The 19,051-nt window shown below is 51.4% G+C and overlaps 1 protein-coding gene across 1 annotated transcript in view; it reads left to right on the top strand.

Moving 5' to 3' along the window:
- The window catches only part of SRRM4 (serine/arginine repetitive matrix 4), a 49,765-nt gene extending 32,573 nt beyond the window's left edge, over nt 1–17,192 (top strand). The window contains exons 9-13 of the mRNA XM_075110263.1: nt 7,641–7,978; nt 9,579–9,791; nt 10,057–10,167; nt 11,780–11,929; nt 12,536–17,192. Of these exons, the coding sequence (XP_074966364.1) occupies nt 7,641–7,978; nt 9,579–9,791; nt 10,057–10,167; nt 11,780–11,929; nt 12,536–12,806 (1,083 nt within the window). The 3' untranslated portion in view covers nt 12,807–17,192. The remainder of the gene's footprint in view (nt 1–7,640; nt 7,979–9,578; nt 9,792–10,056; nt 10,168–11,779; nt 11,930–12,535) is intronic.
- Nucleotides 17,193–19,051: the final 1,859 nt, after the last annotated feature.

The raw sequence follows: 19,051 nt of genomic DNA, 5'->3' as shown, positions 1-19,051 counted from the left end.
CTTCTCCCAAAAATCAACCAGCCAAAGACTGCATCATATCACCAGGGTGGGTTTCTTTTTGTTTTGGTTCAAGCTGCATATTTTACATAAATGTTTTAAAGTCTAAGCCTGGTTTTTAATTGGTACTAGGTTTCCTCTCTCTGAAGCCAGGCTCCCTGAGTCCTGTGAGGCCGACTGCCAGCTGTTCTGTTCCCTGAGCAAGAGTAAACTCTAATTTAAAATTGTAAAAGCTTTAAAATGAGCTAAACTCAAGCATGCTGCACTCCCCTTTCCACTTGCTTCACTCGGGGTAAATGAGCACACAAGCTGCAGGGCAGGGAAAATCAGAGCTTTGTAGTGATAGATGCAAAGTAAAAGTCATCAGTCCCCTGTTGTATTCTTTCTAGTATGGGCTAATAACACAGGCAAATATTTCAACTACTAAAAGGCAGCTGTACCTTTACTGTGCAACCCACTAGTGTCCTTTTGTTCCCAAAAAAAGACATAATTCAAGAGCACGTTTAAGCACTTGTTTAAATTGAAGCCCCTGGTTAAGTGCTGCCCCTGAAATTTTTCTGAACAAGGTCATTAAATATCATGTACTCAAAACTAGCAAGGGAAAAATGGAATGGGAACTTTCAGTCTCATTTATTAATGACTATGCACAACTCTGCCTCTCATTTTTCGTAAGTTAAATGGTTGCTCTGTAAATAAGCTTAGTTTTGTCAGAATCTACTCTGAGAGCAGCCCGGATGTGTTATGAAATGAAAATGTGCTCTTGCAGAAAACGTTGATCACATATCAACAATAAATTACTTGAAAAGAAAAGATTTTGTGGAAAATTCCAGAACCGGGATTCAAAAATGCCCTCTACGGGGGTTGGTGTGTCATACTCCCCACCCCGCCCTCTGGCCCAGGCTTCCCAGCCAACCACCCTTACCTGGGGAGATGCATTGCCATATCCTCAAAGGAAAGGGATTGTCCAGGGAGAATCCCGGCATGCAGAAGAGATGCAGAGAGACAATACACAAACTCCCATGAGGTAACGCTATAGCACTTCCAAACCAAAGCTTTTGCTTTTCAAGCCAATTGTTATTCTATATTCTTTTTCTTCTGAAAATTTGTAGCATTATGTGGTAAATTCTGCCATTTCCCCTCCCCCCTGGTTTGTTTTTCTTCCTTTCTACTGGAACAGCCACAATTTCTAACTAGGTCTACCTGTAATTTATGAGGGATAAACCATACAAAATAATGCCCTGCCCATGCACCTACCTTGCTGCTTCTTTCCCTCTTGCCTTTATGCATAAGCTGCTGCACGCACACGCATGCACACATGCAGAAACACCCCAAAGTTCCCTGCTACTTTTCCTTTTGACAGTGAATTTCCAAGCTTCTCCCTCTCATTCTTCCTTTAATCCCATGCAGCCACAACAGCCACCTATTGAATTGGATTGTGGGACTGTGCCTCAGCATGCAGAGAAACTGTGGGTAATATGCAGCATCTATTTTTGAACAGCATACCCCTAACCTGCTGCAGACACTTTATACCACGCTGATACAGATGTATTATATGCCACTGTGCTTTCAGTTGAGCAGTGCAATATAAATACCTGCAGGGTATGAACCTAGTTGCCTTTGTTGTACCTGATGAAGATAACTGCTCGCTGCATACACTTTCCTTGCCAGCTCCTTTACTTCCACTGAAACTCATTTATGATGTTTCAAATTAACATAGGCTTGAGCCAGATTTTCAGTGAGGCTCAGTGGGATATGGTTGTTCCAAATGGTGCCGTTTGTGCTCATGTATCTGCAGAAAGGTAGAAGTGACGAGATGCTGTGCAGGGGCTGGGACAGCAGGTGCAGGAGGGAACCTTGTATCAGATCTGTGTATTGCCTTGCTGTTGCTCTCTGTTTTCTAGCCTGGGTTTTGTTTTATATAGGGAAAGTTCTTTTAATTGTTAGGCAGAATAAGAGGGCCCTTGAAGGGCAGAAAGGCAAAGCCTTCCATAAATATGGAAGTTGCTCTCTTCTTGCTTTTCCTTTTCTCCCCTCCCAGCCAGAGGACTGAGGTTACCCTTGGTTATTGTCCAACAAATTTGCATCTCAGCGCAGGGACCACAGGAAAGCCAGCAGCCCAGGGTGAAGGAGGGATGCCTGCAGCCACGGGAGGGCCATGCTGTATACCAGGTACCAAAGGAGGCAGTGGAAGGCACACCCTTGCTCCAAAGCAGTGCCAGCCTGGCCCAAGATGAGCTGGGGACACCCTGGCCTGTGTCATGCAACACTGGCTGCAGCCCAGCAGGCTGAAAACATCTTTGCAAAGGAACAGACCTTTGCCTGGCATTCTCAGGAATTTACCCCCAGCAATGGATCTGTGAGCCAAGCTGCTCAGCTGTGTTGCCCTTCAGCCCCAAATAACCCAAACTCTGACCTTGCAGGGACAGTTGTGTCATTGCCTCCATGCTCCTGGACTTAGTTTAGCCCTTATTGTAGACAAAGCCTCACCCTGAACTCTCCACCTAGCAAAAAAAATATTTTCCACTCAAGATTCCTTGAGTCAGGGATTCATAATTGTGCAAAAAGGGGTTATATTGTGTTCCTACAGCACTGCTATTTTTTTTTATATACTCCCTTAATAGGAGGCTGGCTTTTCAGATGGGGAAAATCATAAGCAGAGGTGAGCCCATTTCCCCCAGGCAGAGGCCTCCCCCCAACCCCCTGCTCTGGAAGAAGGAGGTACCTCAGCCCAGGCACACAGCCTCATTCCCCTGAGCAGTCCCTCTCTGCAGGTGCTGCTCCCTGCGCCAGCGGCTCCTTGGCAGATGTCTGCCAGCCCTTGCCGAGAGCAAGGCTCGCCGGGGTCATTGATGCAAGATTTTTATTGTTTTCATTATTACAATGCACAGAAAAAGAGAGAAAGGGAGACATTATGCACCCCTGAAAAAGAAATTAACTCCACTTTGAAGTAAGTTGCAAAACAAGAGAAAAAAGTCCCAAGAAAGTAATCCTCCAACTATATGTGAGGCTGTGCCATGCTGCGCATTGATGGGTCTCAGTCCCCTTATGGCTGAGAAAACGTATAGTCATCTCTTGCCTCAGGGCTGTTTGCAGCACAATAAATGGACTTGTTCAATTTAATTGGAAGATGAGTAGTGATGGTATTTTTGTAACCTATTAGAGTGCACTGCCTCTTGGTCTAGGATCGTACTCAAAATTACAGTCTGGAGCATAAGTGAGGGTCTCATTTCTATTCCTCCTTCATCTTGATTAAATAATGATTTGAAACAAAAAAAAAAAATCCAGTAAATATATATCTTGGGTTCCCTTGATGGCAGCAGTAGGTTCCCTTCCCTGCTGAAAGCTGGAGGAAGCAAAGTTCACCGAGATTATTTAATTACTTACTGAGGGGGAACAACATCCAAATGTTCACATAGAGAAAATTAAATTCATGAAAGAGCAGACTCTTTTAAGGCACCCTAGAAAAACAAAAAGCTATTCGAATTCAGTTGAGCTCTGTGGTGCTCAGTTTCCATCTTGTGTGGCTGGCATGCCTTTCAGAAGCAGTAAAATCAGGCCAGAAGCAAAGCCAAGGTTGTCAGATGGGGAATTTGTCCAAGCAGACAGGCAAGTCAAGCACCTTGAGTCTTGCCCTGGCTCTTGCTGTGGGACTGAAATCCCTCCTAGAGCCCTCAGAAAGCTACTGACTACAGCCTGGTGCCCCAAGGTGGTGGAGCTGGGAAGCTGCTGCGTCCGCCTTCCTCCCCAGCACTAGTCTTGCCCCAGCCAGACCCTCCAGCCCTCACAAGGAGTGTGGGCTCTGTATTTCACAGATATCCACATGTTGCTTCTTCCCAGAGTGCTGCTACCACAGATGTTGAGCTACAGAGGATCTTGTTGATTCCCTTGGTCATCTGACAGATTTTGTGGTGTGCTGACAACAGTTGCTACTTTGAAGGTAGACTTCAGTGCCGGCAAAGCAAAAGCACGCATCCCAGGTCCCAGTGGAAGTCTCAAAAGCTGTTATAGAAATGCCAAGAAACTGCTGTATTTCTTGGCAGAAAAAAGGACTGTTGTAGTTTGACCAAGCCCCAGACAGCTGCTCACTTGTTCCCCCAGGCTGGAATGGGGGAGGGAATCGGAAGAGTAAAAGTGAGAAAACTCACAGTTGAGATAAAGATAATAATAGGTAAAGGAAAAGCTGCATGTGTGAGCAAAGCAAAACCAGGAATTCATTCACCACTCCCCATGGGCAGGCAGGTGCTCAGCCAGCTCCAGGACAGCAGGGCTCCATCACGCGTAACAGTGACTTGGGAAGACAAACGCCATCACTCCAAATGTCCCCCCTTCCTTCTTCCCCCAGCTCTATGTGCTGAGCATGACGCCATACAGTGTGGGACATCCCTGGGGTTAGTTTGGGTCTGCTGTCCCAGCCGGGTCCCCTCCCAACCCCTTGTGCACCCCCACTGGTGGGGTGGGGTGAGAGGCAGCAAAGGCCTTGGCTCTGTGTAAGCTCTGCTCAGCAGGAAGGAAAACATCCCTGGGCTGTCAACACTGTTTCCAGCACAAATCCAAAACACAGCCCCATGTGAGCTACTATGGAGAAAATTAACTCTACCCCAGCCAAAACCAGCACAAGGCATTTTGGTTTAGACTTGGAGGGAACAGAAGGAAGGTGTTTGCCTGTGTGATTCTGGGTCAGTGTCCCTCAGAGCAGCCCCATGCCCCCTCCAGGCCTTTCCTACCTCTGTAGCCAGGGACTACCTCACATGGTAGTTTTATGCCTGTAAATGAAAGGTGGTCAAAAGCAGGTTGCCTCTTGGTTAGGGTTCAGATCTAGAGCAAACCATAACCCATCTTTAAAAAAAAAAAGCTGGTGCCGTATTTGAAAGTGCAATCCTGTATCTTCTGGGGTGTGGCTGGGGAGAGTGCGGTGATTCATAGCAAGGAGACCAGTTCTCATGTGGTATCAGGGTTTCAGAAAGAATTGGTGAAAGAGCCAGATACCTGGCTTTCTCATGCTCCTTTGACAATCCAATTTCTACTAGAGTAAACAAGGACTGGCAGAGAAGTGCTAGAGCTGAGAAGTAGCAAGAAGCAGTACCAGATGCTGAAATGAGGACTTGCAATGTGTGTCTCCACTCATTCCTAGTTGGGAGCATTAAGGAGATGTTTCTGCTCTGTCCAGGACTTCTGTGTTGAAGGTGCAAGTTGGCTAGTGAAGAAGGATCACTTCATTTCCCACGTCTGCTGCTGGGGCACCCAACGCCTCTGAGTTAGGACTGAGCATGGCTTAGAATTTAGTATGGGGTGGGGACAGGGGAGTCCCCAGCTCCAGTGTGGATTTGCTGGGATGAACAAATTCCTGTCCCTTTGTCCCTTATCCCGGAAGCAGTAATGCCTCTCTCTGGCAACACAGTAAGTACTTGGAGATCCTCCAACTCCAGGTGTTTTCAGAGCACGGGGATGTTGTGGGCAGTCATCATTCTGCAGACTGTGTGCTGAAAGCCGCTCTGTGTGTTGACAGCTCCACTCTGGTTTCTGTCGCTGCTGGTTCAGCACTTGCGCCTGAGTCAGCTGTCCCTGTCCCAGTTAGCACCTCTTGAACAGGGTTGAGAGCAACACCCCCGCCCAGGGACACAGATCATGTGTCACTCGCAGGAGGGGGCATGTGAAGGCACCATCTGATGGGCTGAAGGACCTCCATGCAAAAAGTGATGCAGGGTCTGTAGCCTCTCTGCGGATGACAGAGCCCTGTCTGTGTGTCAGCCGGTCCAAGGCTAAGCTCTCCGAAGGGATGGGCCCTGGCCCTGCTGTGTGACAACTGATCCAGGTCTCCTCTGCTCCCTGAGATACTACCAACATTGCAATGTGGTTTACTCTGCTCAGAATGCCCCAGATTTGGGGTGGCCCAGATCCCCATGGTGGAGAATGTGGTGTAGAGGGAGGGCATTGCATGCCCCAGAGCATAGCGTGAGGACGTGGGCAGGTGTCTGAGGGAGCACGGCTTGCTGGGAACATGTTGGAGGACATCTTGAGTGGGGGAAGCCAAACCTATGTGTCTAGACTCTAAGAACCCTGGACCAAACCTTATGGGTGGGAATGAGGAGAGCAGAGCATCTAAGTGAAAGAGGAGACCACACAAGAGTGCAGACATGCTGGGACTGTGGTTGGCCCCAATTTTCACCCCATTGCAAGGGCAGACATTAGCACTAACATAGCCTCGCTCCCACTGCTGGTACGTCCCTGGACTGGCTCAGGCAAATGCCAGTGGTGTTAAAACTGAAATGATGTAAATCCATTTGGTGGTGCTCAGGGATCCCAGACAACAGCCCTGCCCAGGTTCAGCAACCCACCGAAACCCAGCCAGGGTATGGCTGAACCCCCACACTGAGGCTGTCAGGGGCAGGGCTGTCGTCCCCTTCCCTATAGGTCTCCAGTGCAGCACGGGGGGGGATACTTTTCCTCCTCTACTTTTGTACTTCTTCCCTTATTTCAGTTCCCTTTGTTGCTTCCAAGAAACCCAAGGGGATTTAGTGCAAGCTGTGACTTTTCAGCACAAGCAATCAGCCTCCAGGAACGGGCTGGACAGCCTAATTTAAAGCAGAAGGAAACAAAAATGAATAATAAGTGAGACAAGCAAGCAGACAAAAAGCAGTCATGACATTTGCATAGAGGAGGCGAGCAAACAGTTGGCAGTGTGGATTGAAGAGAGGGTTTATGTTTTTTTCATGTAATTTGAGACTCTAATGATGGACTTATGTTGCCCGCTCTTCCTTTTTTCTTACACCTTACCTACTAAAGGAGGAGTTCTTGATGGGTAAGTGGATGCTATCCGCAAGACACCAGGGAATTTATTAGAGGTCACTCGAGCGCATTAGCTATATCTTCTTCAGGGGGAAAAAAGCACACAAAGAAGTATCTGTATACCTTTTATTTCCAGAGGGATTTTTCTTTTTTTCCCCTTCCCCTTCCTTTTTTCTGTTTTCCCCCCCTTTTTTTAGTTTCAAAGTGACAAGCTTGTTTATTTGCCAGTTTTTACTTTGTACAGAAGCCCTTAATTTGATTTGATTTTTATTTGCTTTAGTGACATTCACTAAGCCTCTTTATTAGGAAAGCTTAAAAAATTTACTCATTTAAGATTTTGTTTCATTTTTGTTTTCTTTTCAAGGTTTATGTAGGTTTTTTATATATATACCCATTTCTTTTTTTTTTTCTCCCTCTCTTTAAGGTTGAGTAAGGGCTTTGTCTTCTGTTATATCTTTTTTGTTTAGTTAGTTATTTTGATTCTTCGGTTGCCCGTTTACTTTGTTGAACTCTTTTGTTTAACTTGAATCGCATGCTGGTACTCTTTGCATGATCTCTAAATCTTCCCGTTATCATAGCAGGGGGAAAAGAAGTTTCTTCTTACTGTGGATTTCTTTCAGGGATATGCGCTTTTGTTTTCTTCTCCTCTTTCTGCTTTTTCTTTCTTTCTTTCTTTCTTTCTTTCTTTCTTTCTTTCTTTCTTTCTTTCTTGCTTTGTTTCTTTCCTTTCCTTTTGTTTCAGTGCATCATGATGGTAAAAGTTCTGGGTTTATTTAAAAAAAAAAGCAAAGTAAAACCAAAAGCAACCCCCCACCCCAAACCATTCAAACGATGCCAAATGGCTTTTTTGCTTTCAGATCTCTCAGTCAGGGTCTTCTGCTGACCTCTTTACCAAAACAGACAGCCCGCCTGGCAACCTAGCCAGCCAGAATGGAGAGTATCATGAATATGACTCAGGAAACGATACTTCCTCCCCTCCCTCCACTCAAACGAGCTCATCCAGGTCAAAGGACAGCCAGGAGAAAAGAAGTCTAGTCCATGATGGCTTTGGCCATGCCTTCTCGTCCGGGAAGCCCAAACTGGCCAACAGCGATAACAGCTCTGATTCAGGAAATTCCTTCACCAGTTGCTTTTCCCAGACCAAGGGAAGAGCTTTGGAAAATCTGTCTCCAGATGCCCAGGGACAAGACCGAAGGTCAGTGATTACCGGTAGTGCTGCTGGCAGCCAAATACCTGGTATGTTGTTGCTCTGTATCTCCCGCCCGCTTGCTGGTTGCAGTGGTGAGTTGGCAGGGAGGCTTTTGTGATCTGGAGGCAGTTAGATATAGATCAGACCCACGGTCTTGCCAGTGTGGAGTCCAGAACCCAGCAGTGACCAATACTATACCCTGAGGAGGAAGATTAAAACCGTCACTCCCCTGGGCATTGCCTGTGCCTGCTCTTCTGGTGTTGATGTGGCTAATGCAGGGTTTGGCCCTGGGCTGATCTGTGTCCTGAACACATCCCTGCTCAGCTGGATGTGACCCTGTCAAAGAAAAGAGTTGCTGGCCCTTCTGGGCAAAATCTGAAATGTGCATCAGGGGGTTGCCGTGCTAATTCTTCCCTTCTGCTTACTTTGGGGAAGAGAAGCGGGGGTTCATCTTCACTAAAACCGTTACAGGCTGTTCTTTCACCTGTCCAATGAGCCAAATCCAGCCTGCCCCTTCCCAGCTCATTCAGGACTGGTCCTGGGTTACAAGATAGCACCTCCTGCAAATGGGGAGCACAGGGAGGGGCAAGGCCCTTGCTGGCTGTGGGAGCAGCTACATGCATGCTCGCCACAGCGGCAGCTCTGCGCTGGGGTGTCGGGGCCAGCAGCAGCAGTCAAAAATCCAGTGCCACAGGTCATCATCAAGAGAGGGGAGTAGATGCCAGCCTCCATCACCACCTCCCATTCCTGGGGGTTTGCCAGGTGATATTGGGGATGAAGGCACTGAAGTGCGGTGGCTGGTACCCAAGGCTGTGCTTAGGCAGTGGTGTTAGGGAGCTCTTCCAGCTCAGGCCCTTGCGTCTTAAAGGCTAAAAGTTAGAGCAAGGATGTGGTCTGGAGGTGGGAGCACTCAATGAGAAAGGAGAAAGAGCCAGGGGAATTGGTGTTAGGAAGAACAAGCCCTCGATTTTCAGTCAGAGGGTAAAATTTTAGGGCTGTACATACTTTCCACATTGTGACTCCAGTGGGATAACTCTGCCTTCACATGGGTGGACCTGGGATTGCAGGCGGCCCTTGCTGTTGGGAGGCTGCCTCGCTGCTGGGGTCTAACCCTAGTTCATACCCAGGGCACTTCTGGAAGCGCAGGAATTCATGTAGCCCTGTCCAAAGGCAACAGGATGTGCCCACTCAGTGCCCACTCATGGTGCTGCACAGCCCTCCCTAGCACACAGGCCCTTGCCCTGCCATGCTCTGGCTTTCCTTTGCTCCAGCACTCCTCACCTTGCTCCCTCCTGCACCACTCACTGGCCTGACCCAGGCTCTGCCAACCCGACACCTCTGGTGCAGAAGAACTGCCCCTCATGCCACCTGAGACCCCTTCCACAACCCTTCACTGGCACAGCCTAGAGAGTGAGCTCTTGGGCTCTGACCCACACACACTGCATCTCCTGCAACAGCAGCCTGGGGAGCCAGAAGGTCTTTTTCAACCCCAGATGGGGAATGGGAGGATGGGAGTACTTGTTGGCTGGAGTGTGGTGCTCCCTCAGCCAGGGACCAGTCCCAGTTTAGCCACAGCTTCAATGACTATCCAAATATATGTTCACAGAAGGTGCCTGTCCTTGTGTCTCAGCTGTTCGGAGGAGAAGAAGCGAAACTTCCTCCCGTCCCCAGCCCACAGCTCCCCGTTGAGGCCATGCTCCCGCAGCGAGTCATACACCAGCACGGGCAGATCCTCCCCTGGCTCCAGTCGCTCCCACTCCTCACATCACAAGGCCTCTCCCAGGTACTCCCGAAGCAGGTCCTGCTCTTCAGGAAAAAGGTAAGGCGAGCTAAAACGGCTGTCTCTGTGATGCTGGGCAATGTCTAACTCTTGCAGGCTGGCAGGCTCCTTGCAGGGGGAGGTGTAAGTGTTTGGGGGGTGCCTAGGGCCACATGGCTTGGGGTGAACAGGCCACGCAGAGCTGAGCTGAGTTCCTGAAATACGGGGCATCTCTTCCCCCTCCATGAGCCCAGACTCAGAGGAGTCTGGTACAGCCTCACCCTCCAGCCTCATTAACTCTTTTATGGTTCCCGCCTATCCCCAGGTCTTCTTCACGTTCCCCCAGCTGTTCCTCCAAATCCTGCAAAAAAAGTCCTGGGAGCAGGAGTTCAAGGCCTCGTCGGAGCCCTAGTTACTCCCGCTACAGCCCTAGCAGGTACAGCTGTCTCCTCATGTGATATCTGCTGCCTCACCCTTTCTCACTGCCTCCAGCACTTGTTGGCTCCTGCCAGCCCCAAACCGCTCCCTTAGCTTCCTCACTGGGTGCTTTAGTCCTCAGCACCGGGGTGACAGGGAGCAGGGAGGCACAGAGTAAGGCATATGGTATGTTGCCCCTCAGACCAGTGGAAATTTCCTACCATTCATTGCCCCAGACCTGCTGCTGCTTGCAGAGGGAAGAGCCCAGAGATGAGCCTTTCACTTTCTATGGGAAAAGTGGATTTCCTATAGCCAAGAACTGCCCTGCATTGATTCAGGGGAATTTCACACAATGCACTTTTGGGGGTAGGTTGCTGGGAAGGAGGCCTGGTTTATCCCTGGCTTTGAAGCATCATGGTTTCTCACCCTCAGTGTGTGGCAGGTGAAGTGGCTGTTCCTCTGCTCTGAGCCCTTGCAGGGGACACGTTATGCAGCCGACGGCACACAGATGGCTGCTCGGTGGTGTTTGCCAGGGCCTTGTGGACTGGGAGTTGCCTCATAGGAAAACCAGGGGAGTGCCCCTCTCTGTCGCGCTGGTGTAAATGGTGGGCAGAGCTTTAGGCTGCGGTTGGGTCTGCCCACAGCTTTCATCACCCGAGGAGCCCGCACCAGGCAGCAGCCCCTGCAGCAGGCCTGCAGCCCTTGTCAGAGAGGGATCTTACTGCAGAAGGGAAAGATACTATTTTTCAGAGCTGTGGTCCTGGAAAGTGCCCCTGCTGCGTGGGCAGATGCCAGGTACCCTCATGCTGGCACTCACACAGCCTTGCAGAGGGAAACAGTCCAGGCAACTCTACTCCCTCCACACCCCATAGAAAACACACATCCTACAGCTCAGCCCTAGAGATAACTTTGGGTTTTTCTGGTAACATCTCTGCTGCTGTGAATATTTTGCACCCTTAAAATGTTACATTCCCAGAGGCTGATTCTTGCAGGCTGTGACAATCCCTGTACTGGTGTAGGAGAACATTTCCTGCATGCAGGGATCAGGCCCTTGACCTGTAATATGTCACTTTGCAGATGGCATTGAGCAGGGTGTATGAAGTCAGCTGCACTCCACAGAAGGGCTTGTGCTGACATGTACGGGTATTTAACGAACGAGAAAACCATAGCAACACCGGCAGTCCTTCTGGTGGACTGTGCAGAGCTGCGCAGCCCTGCAGGGGTACCGGGGGCCCTCCGCTCACGTGGGGCCTGCTGGCAGGGTTGTTCTCGCCTGCTTCTGCAGCACGGCCTGCAAAAGCAATTTTAGCAGACCTAATTACAGAATGCATCCACAGACTCAGGTACGTGGAAGCCATCATAGCTTGGCAATGCAGGGCCACCAGGAGACACTGCTGAAATCCCCAGACGCAATTAGTGGGTGTCCATCTGTCCAGCCAGATGAGTGTGTCTCTGTCTAGCTAAGTGAGTGTGCGCAGGGCTGGTGCCACCAGAGCACTTTGCTTAGAGTGGTCCCTTTTGGAGCTCAGTGTCCTCCCTTCATCTGTGCCTTCATCGGTCATTGCCTCCACACCCAAAACCCACCCTACAAAAACCCAGCGGTAACAGCTTCCAACCTGTGCCTTCCTCAGAGACCGTGAGCGAGAGCACAAGTACGGCTCCAGTGAGAAGGAGTCGCACAGGGAGCGTGAACGGCAGCGGCAGCGGCGGCGGTCGTATTCACCCCTAAGGAAACGCAGGAGAGACTCTCCCAGCCACCTCGAAGCTCGGCGCATCACGAGGTAAGGGGATGCGGTCCCATCACTTGGAGACAGGCTCAGCTGCCACTCCCCAGGGGGCTTGTCCCCAGGTCCCAGCCCTTGCCAGCAGAGGTTTCTGCAGGAGGAGACCAGTTTCCCTGAGCCTGATCAGCAGGCCCTTCCTCTCCTAGAGCTTGGGGATTTCCAGCTAGGGGCAGAGAGAGGATGGGGGGTCTCATTTACAACAGATGAAGACAAAAGGCAGATGAAGTAAGACCAAGGACTCAGCTGTCAGGTGCCAGGAGCATCCCCGAACAGGGTTTTTGTTTCACCCTCTCCTGTGGTAGATGTCCCACACCGTAGAGAGAGTCAGATATTGCCTCTAACGTTCACACTTGAGGGTTCTTTGGGACAACATCAAGCAGAGAGCCCAGCCTCAGCCTTGGTGTTTGGGGCATTCCCCAGGGACGTGGGGGTGGGTGGTTTGAATCCCAAGGCTGGTTAGCTACGGCTCTCTTCCTTATTTGTTTTCAAACAATCACAATCACATTTTTGGGGAGTGTTGTGCACACTAAAGAGTGCTTTTTGGAGATTTTGGCAGTAAATCCGTCCTTGTGTTGCTGGTAACCCGCGTCTCTATCCCCACAGTGCCCGCAAACGCCCCATCCCCTACTACCGTCCCAGTCCCTCCTCCTCCAGCAGCGCCAGCAGCTATTCATCCTGGTACAGCAGCTTTAGCCGCTCCCCGAGCCGGAGCCGGAGCTACTCCAGCTACCGGACAAGCCGGAGCCGAAGCTGGAGCAGCAGCAGCACCGAGGGCAGGAGCCGCAGCCGGAGTTCGGGCCCCAGGAGCAGCCGCAGCAGGAGCAGGAGCAGGAGCTATGACTCAGGAGGCAGTTCCAACAGCCTGCGTCGCTAGGGAGTGCCGCCGACAGCTCGTGTGCCAGCATCGCCTCCAAATTCCTGGCATTCTCCACTTCCTTCCCACCTACCTGGCCATCGATAGCAATCATCCCCAATACTGATGTGGTGGCAGTGCTGGGTCCCCCTTCAATGGTTTGGAGTAAGAGCCCTGGCGCGCCGGTGTAGCCCCTTCACCACCTCGCAGAGTGGGTGGATCAGTCCCAGCTCCCCAGACTGGGGCTGGAAGAAGAGTCGGTGCTTTACAGAGGATCTGTCACGACAGACCTGCTCCATCCTCCCCGACATCCCCATCTCCCCGTTGCTGCCACTCTCCAAAGCACTACCAGCTGGTCCAAAGGGAAGAATTCAGCTCCTTGCTCTTCTGCCAGACTAGGAACCAGCAAATTAATTTCTGTTGCAGGGAGAGATCTGGTTAGGGAGGAATTTACTGGAAAGCTTTGGCGATGAGTGGGGGTGTCCTGTCCCCCACCACGTCAAATATCAGGTTCCTGGGGTCTCTCCTCCAGAGCTGCTGTCCACTCTGCAGCAGGCCTTTTCCATGAAAGAATATTTATTTATTGCCAGTCAGCTAGTCCCTGCTATAAATAGAAGGCTAGAAAGCCCTTCTGATGCAATTCCTGGGGAAAAAAAGGCCATTCCCTCTCTTTCTCCTAACCTTTCCTACCAGGTATGCATCATCTTTTGCAGGGTTGTTTTATCCCCGCCCCCAGCACTGTCGCTTGCAAACAAACCGCTGAGGTCTGAAGCAGACGAGGAGCCGGTGGGGTACCAGGGAGAGGGGAGCTCGGGCCACACTGTGCTCCAAGAGCCAGGCCACGGCATGAGAGATGGGGGCCCTGGGGTTCCTGTCTCGGAGGAACCTCCTTGCAGTTTGGGTTTAGGGTTTTCTAAAGGGAGCCTTGCCCTTGGAGTGCAATGCTGCTGGGACTGCAAGAAGCCATGGAGATAACCTAGCTGTGGGGTGTAGTGAGAGCACACAGGGTTAAAAGGGAATTGCATGAGCCAGGGGACCCCAATTCCACTTCCTCGTAACAGGCAGCAATTTTAAGCAGTGCCAGCTTTCAGGAAATCATTTCTCCTTGAGACCCTCGGGCTCGCCCGAGGTGGGATCAGCAGCCGCAGCAGCCCCGTCGCAGGGCCTGTGCCAAGCCAGAGCAGGCTGCACCCGTGCCCCAGGTTGTCGCCGGGCGGAGGGCGCAGCGGGGGGACGGAAGGGGCCCCTCGCTAATTGCCTGTTTTTCCAAGGAGCCGCAGGCAGCAGCAGGAGAGCCCAGCCTGCCTGGGCGGCCCCGGGGTTTTGTCTCCCTGCCAGGCCTGCCAGCCCAGCTGCCTGCGCAATTACTGTGTTTTGCAGGGTAACAAAGGCTTCTCCCGGCACAGGCTGAGCTGGTGCTGAGGAGTTTCTTTCTCTTACAACACCTGGGCGCTTAGAGACGCTAATTTGGGTTTAAGACTTCCCTCCCTCCCTTTTTCCATCCCCTCCCCTTCCATCCTGTATGATTATTAACGAGTTCGGGCTTAATGAGTCAAGGAGGTGTGTCATTTAAGTGTGACAGAAAAAGGGCTAAGTGGGTCCAGCATGTGCTGGAGGCGGAGAGGGGGCAGAAAGAATTGCAACACCCTCCCCTCCAGCTAAAGAGTTACCTACAGCCCCCCAGTGCCGCTGGCAGCAGGTGAAGGGGCACAGCTGCAAGCGGAGGAAGGCCAAGTGCCGTGTACTCTTCTGGTGGAGCTGGATGGTCACCTCGGCGAGCATATAAACCTGTTTTCTGTTGGGAAGTGCAGCAGTGTGGGGTGTATTTCCACCTGGGTGGTATTAGGGGAGGTTTTTATCCAGGGGTCCCTTTTTCCCAGTGTCCTTCCTACTGCTGCTCCCCCTTGTCCTGTGCCTTCAAACCCCAAAGCGCCCCCTTTCCCTGGTCCCTTATCCCCCACCTCACTCTCTGCAGGTAATTTGAGGATGAGGGTGGCTGAAGCAGAGAGCTGGGCACTGGTACAGTCAGTGGCTTGGTGGGGACAGGTGTCCATCTCCTGGGAGGTCACTTGCTAGGGCATAGAGGAAAGCATTCATGGTAGGGCTGAGCAAACGATCTAGGGCTGTGGTTGAGGGATCAAAGGTGGGGTGTTCTTGCAGCGGGGTGCCACTGCTTTCCCTCCTGCGCTGGCCCTGACAGCAGCCCCTCGGCCATCTTCTGCAGTGAACGCCCTTCTCATAAAGGGCAGAAAAACCTCGCGCTTCTTCCCCAAAAAGTCTCTCCCAGTTTGATGCTGAAATGCCCGGGCAGACCCGAAGGCACTGATGGGAACACAAACCCCAGATCTACCAGTGTTTCAAGAGCAGCCTCATGCCCCTTAACAGCCCCCGACACACACAGGCACCTGCAGCAAGGAAGCGGCGAGCCAGGAGGTCAGAAACTAGGAAAGAAAAGAAGAGAGGCTTTGTGCAACAGTGTAAATATCAAACACAATGCTGACCCGCGTTCCTCGTGGCTGGGGACGGGCGATCGAAGCACTGCATCGGGGTCAGCAGCACCCACCGACCGTGGGACAGGAGATGAGTCTGCATGGGGGTGACGGCAGCTCTCGTACCGGACTGGCTGATCTGTGCTTCAGGGACTGCCTCCGCTTGTACAGTCCATGGCAGCTAAATGCTCCTGGGGTTTCCCGAGCAGATTTGCGTTGGAGTAAACCTCTTTATTTATTTATTTATTTATTTATTTATTATTTTTATTATTCGATTTTTAATTGTATGCCAGAATGGATGCAGGTGGTCACCGTTAACAGTATTTTTTTTTTAACAGTAAGTTATTTTCTGATCTGTTTGTTTGTTTGAATGTATCCTTGCCGCTGTTCTCATGTAAAGGTTTATGCCGCTGGCCCCTCTCGATGAGGTGGCTGGAGGAGTGACGGTCACTCCTGCTGCCCACGTGTCCCTTTGTGCTCTCTGGAGCAGGGCGAAGAGCGTGTAATGGACAAAGGGATGCGGGGCAGAGCTTTTTTGTCTGCTTTCATGTTAAAATCTGGAGTATCTCATTAGATTTGTGCAGGAACACGACGGATATGACCATAGAAACGGGTCTGGGACCTCACGGAGGTGACAGCGAGGGTCTGCTTGCCAGCCAGCTGAGTGACGGGGTGTTTGCAGCGCTGCGAGGGGAAGTCTCGCCCCAGCCCGTGCTCGCGCCGGCCGGGTGCCAGCTGGCCGCCACCGCTGTTTCCCTTGGCTCCGCAGCCAGCGCACAACTCGAAACCGGGCTGCTCCGCACAGGCACCGCTGGTTTCCCTGGGAGGATGCCGTCGCTAGGGCTCCCCTGCTGTGTTTATCGCTGCTCAGTGACCCGCCCATGGAAAAAATAAAGAAATGAGACCGTGAGAGAGCGACCGGTGCTGAAGATGCTTGCAAAATCCAGCCTCTGGTGACAGGACCTAACCAAGGCTCTGTGTGTATGTGTACGTATATGTGCGGGTATATCTGCACGTGTGCATAGGCATATTAGTTTCCCTCAGTGGTGGTATTTATTTTTTTAATTTATTTAAGATTTTTAGTACAACCCGGACCATCACCCTCCTTGTCAGTGGACGACTGGGCTTTCCGCTGGTTTACAAGAAGTCCATGAGCTTTTCTGTCTCTGTGCCTTTTGCCAGCACTGGGGTTTTGTTTTGGTTTGGTTTTATGTTGTTTTGCTCAATCCTTGCTTTTATGGATTTTTGTTCCACATCCAGCATCTCAGATTGCTGCTGACGCTCTCTGCAAAGAGCAGCATTCACCTGGTGGAAAGGCACCTTGGTCAATTCGGTGTCGGCAAGTCGCTGCTCGCCTGCAGCCGGCTGCCGGCGGGATGCCCAAGGCTGGCTGCAGCCTCAAGGCTTCAGGAAAATCTCTCAGTCATTTTTGGGAGCCCTATCTCAGAGGGTTTGCTTTCCTCAAACACAGAGGCTCTTTCCTACCTGTGATTTTGTTTCCGTCCCACAAGAGCCCTGGTTGCCTTTCCCCGGCAGAGCACACGTCACAGCACCTGCTCCCAAACGTCCCCCTGATCCCGGAGTCGGGCTTCGGCTCCTCCCGCTCCCTGGGCCTGCCTCAGCTCTGGGTTTGTCACACCAAGCGAGGCTCGGCCCACCTCTCCCAACCCTGGCGCTGGGGCCAGGCTCCAGAAAACCCAGCACGATCTCTGCAGGGTTGCTGGAAAACAAAGATAAGGGATATTTCAAAGCACTGTTGTGTTCTTTCTTTTTTTTCATGGTTACAGCACTCGGTTGAGCTTTGCTTTATGCTGACCGCAACTTTTCTCAATGTTTTTGTTGTTTTGGGGGACTGAAGTTGTACCAAACTTGTCTGCAACAGCCAATCACTGTTATTTTGCTATGCATTGTACATATATTGAACAGGCTGAGAGGACTTAGCCTCTATTTAATATTTATTTCTTCTATTTATTGAGCATTACTTTAAAAGAGCTATTTGGGTCTTGCTGTCGGGTCCGTGAAAGTAGGAGCCTTTGAGGTGTTGCCATATACATTGGTGAGAGGTTATCAGAGAGGTGAATTACTGTCATCTGCCAGCATGGAGGCATCTGGCAGACAAATTAGACTCATTTGGAGAGTGGTTTAGGTAGAAACCTCATTTAGATGGAGATGAGCAAGGCAGGGGAAAATTCTCCATCTTGGACCAGCTTCTATGGACAAACCACAACCCCTTGGAAAGGCGCTGGGTGTTTGGAGGCGACAGGCTGGCGGTGGCGGAGGAAAAACCCTGCTCTTTGGCCTCTGTGCCACGTAGGGCTGCTTGGAGATCTCTGATCTCCCACCACTGACCTCTCTTGGCTCTCAGTGGTTATTGGGGGAAGGGGGCACTTGTTGCCCTTTCATCGACGTGCGGAAGGGGACTGGGTGGAACTGACTTGCCGTGATCTCCACCCTGCCTCGCCCCGAGACCCTTGTCCTTGTGCCATGTCCTGCTTTGCCCCTTTCCCCAAACTTTGTGCCAGAACAAGTAGCTTTGCCCGTATGTGACCTCGGGAAAGGTGGCCAGGGCAGGACTGGGGAAGTGTCCCCTGTCGTCTCCAACATGAGCTGGAGCTTGCTGCAGGCATCTACCCTAGCTTTGAAAAAAGCATGGAATGTGCTAAAACTCACGACCTGCCCCAGTGTCACTCCAGCGCCGCCGCAGCCCTTGTCCTCTTCACCTGAGTGGGAGGTGTTTGTGCTCCGTGGGCAGAGCTGCCCGGGCTGGTGGAGGGTGGACGTGGCTCCAGCGTTGGCAGGCGAGTGCCCCGTGCTGGGCTAGTCCCATGGAGCTGGCCGGGAGCCGTGGGGCGCTCAGCCTTGGAGCTGTTGTTATATTTGTTTCAGAAAGGTTTGAGATTCAGGTGCCTAAGTGAAGACTTTGCCCTTTAGTGTCCAGTGTGGTTTTAGTACCTCTTTACCAGCAGATAAATAATTCTCATGACTTTGCTGCTACCTGGAAGTTTGCACATGCCTGGGAGGGTCTCTGCAGTACCGGTACCTCTGCTCTTGTACCAACAAGCACCCTGACTTTTGGGCTGTTGCCTAGAGAACAACACCCTGAACCTCACCCGCCCAGGGGCAGCTCTCCACCTTCCAAACCCAGGGAATGAGAAGATCTAGAACAAAAACCCAAGACCGGAGAAAAGCCGGCGAGGGAACTGGCATCTCTGTTTTCTCGCCTGTCGGTTCATTCTTTACCAAATGTCACCGGTGCATCTCTTCATTTGACTTCATTGTAAAACTCCCTTTGCTCTCCATCGAAATGCATCCTGTACTCTTTAGTCTTCCCTGGGGTATTTGAGTTGTTAGCCTGGTTAGAAAAAGGGTTCCAATAAAAGTTCAGACAGTGGTTCCTTCTCATTGCAGCCCTGTTTGTCATGTTCCTTTTGGATCTGACTGCGCATGGTGGGATATTTTGGGTTGTTTCAGCTGCTCCACAGGGAAGGGCATGTGCCTCCGTGCCCAGCTGCCCAGGACTGGCTCCTCAGGGCACTGGCTGAAGCAAAAAGAAGTTGTGGGCTAGGATTTCTGGCAGCTCTCCCTTCTTTACCGGGCCAGGCTTTCGCTGCCCTTTGCCAGGTGTTTTGGGTTCCCCCCGCCCGGTTCAGGAACCGGTAGCCCAAGCCAGAAATGCAGCCGTCTCACCATGGAAGTCACCGTTTGGGCTCACCGGTGCTCTCGTCTGGGCCGTGCCCTTCCCTGCCCGCGCAGCCCTCGCTCCAAGCTTTGCACGGT

The sequence above is a fragment of the Phalacrocorax aristotelis genome, chromosome 15 (assembly GCF_949628215.1).
Source record: "Phalacrocorax aristotelis chromosome 15, bGulAri2.1, whole genome shotgun sequence".
NCBI classification, from domain to species: Eukaryota; Metazoa; Chordata; class Aves; order Suliformes; family Phalacrocoracidae; genus Phalacrocorax; species Phalacrocorax aristotelis.
The sequence above is the reverse complement of the archived record's forward strand: the minus strand, read 5'-3'. Positions and strand labels throughout refer to the sequence as shown.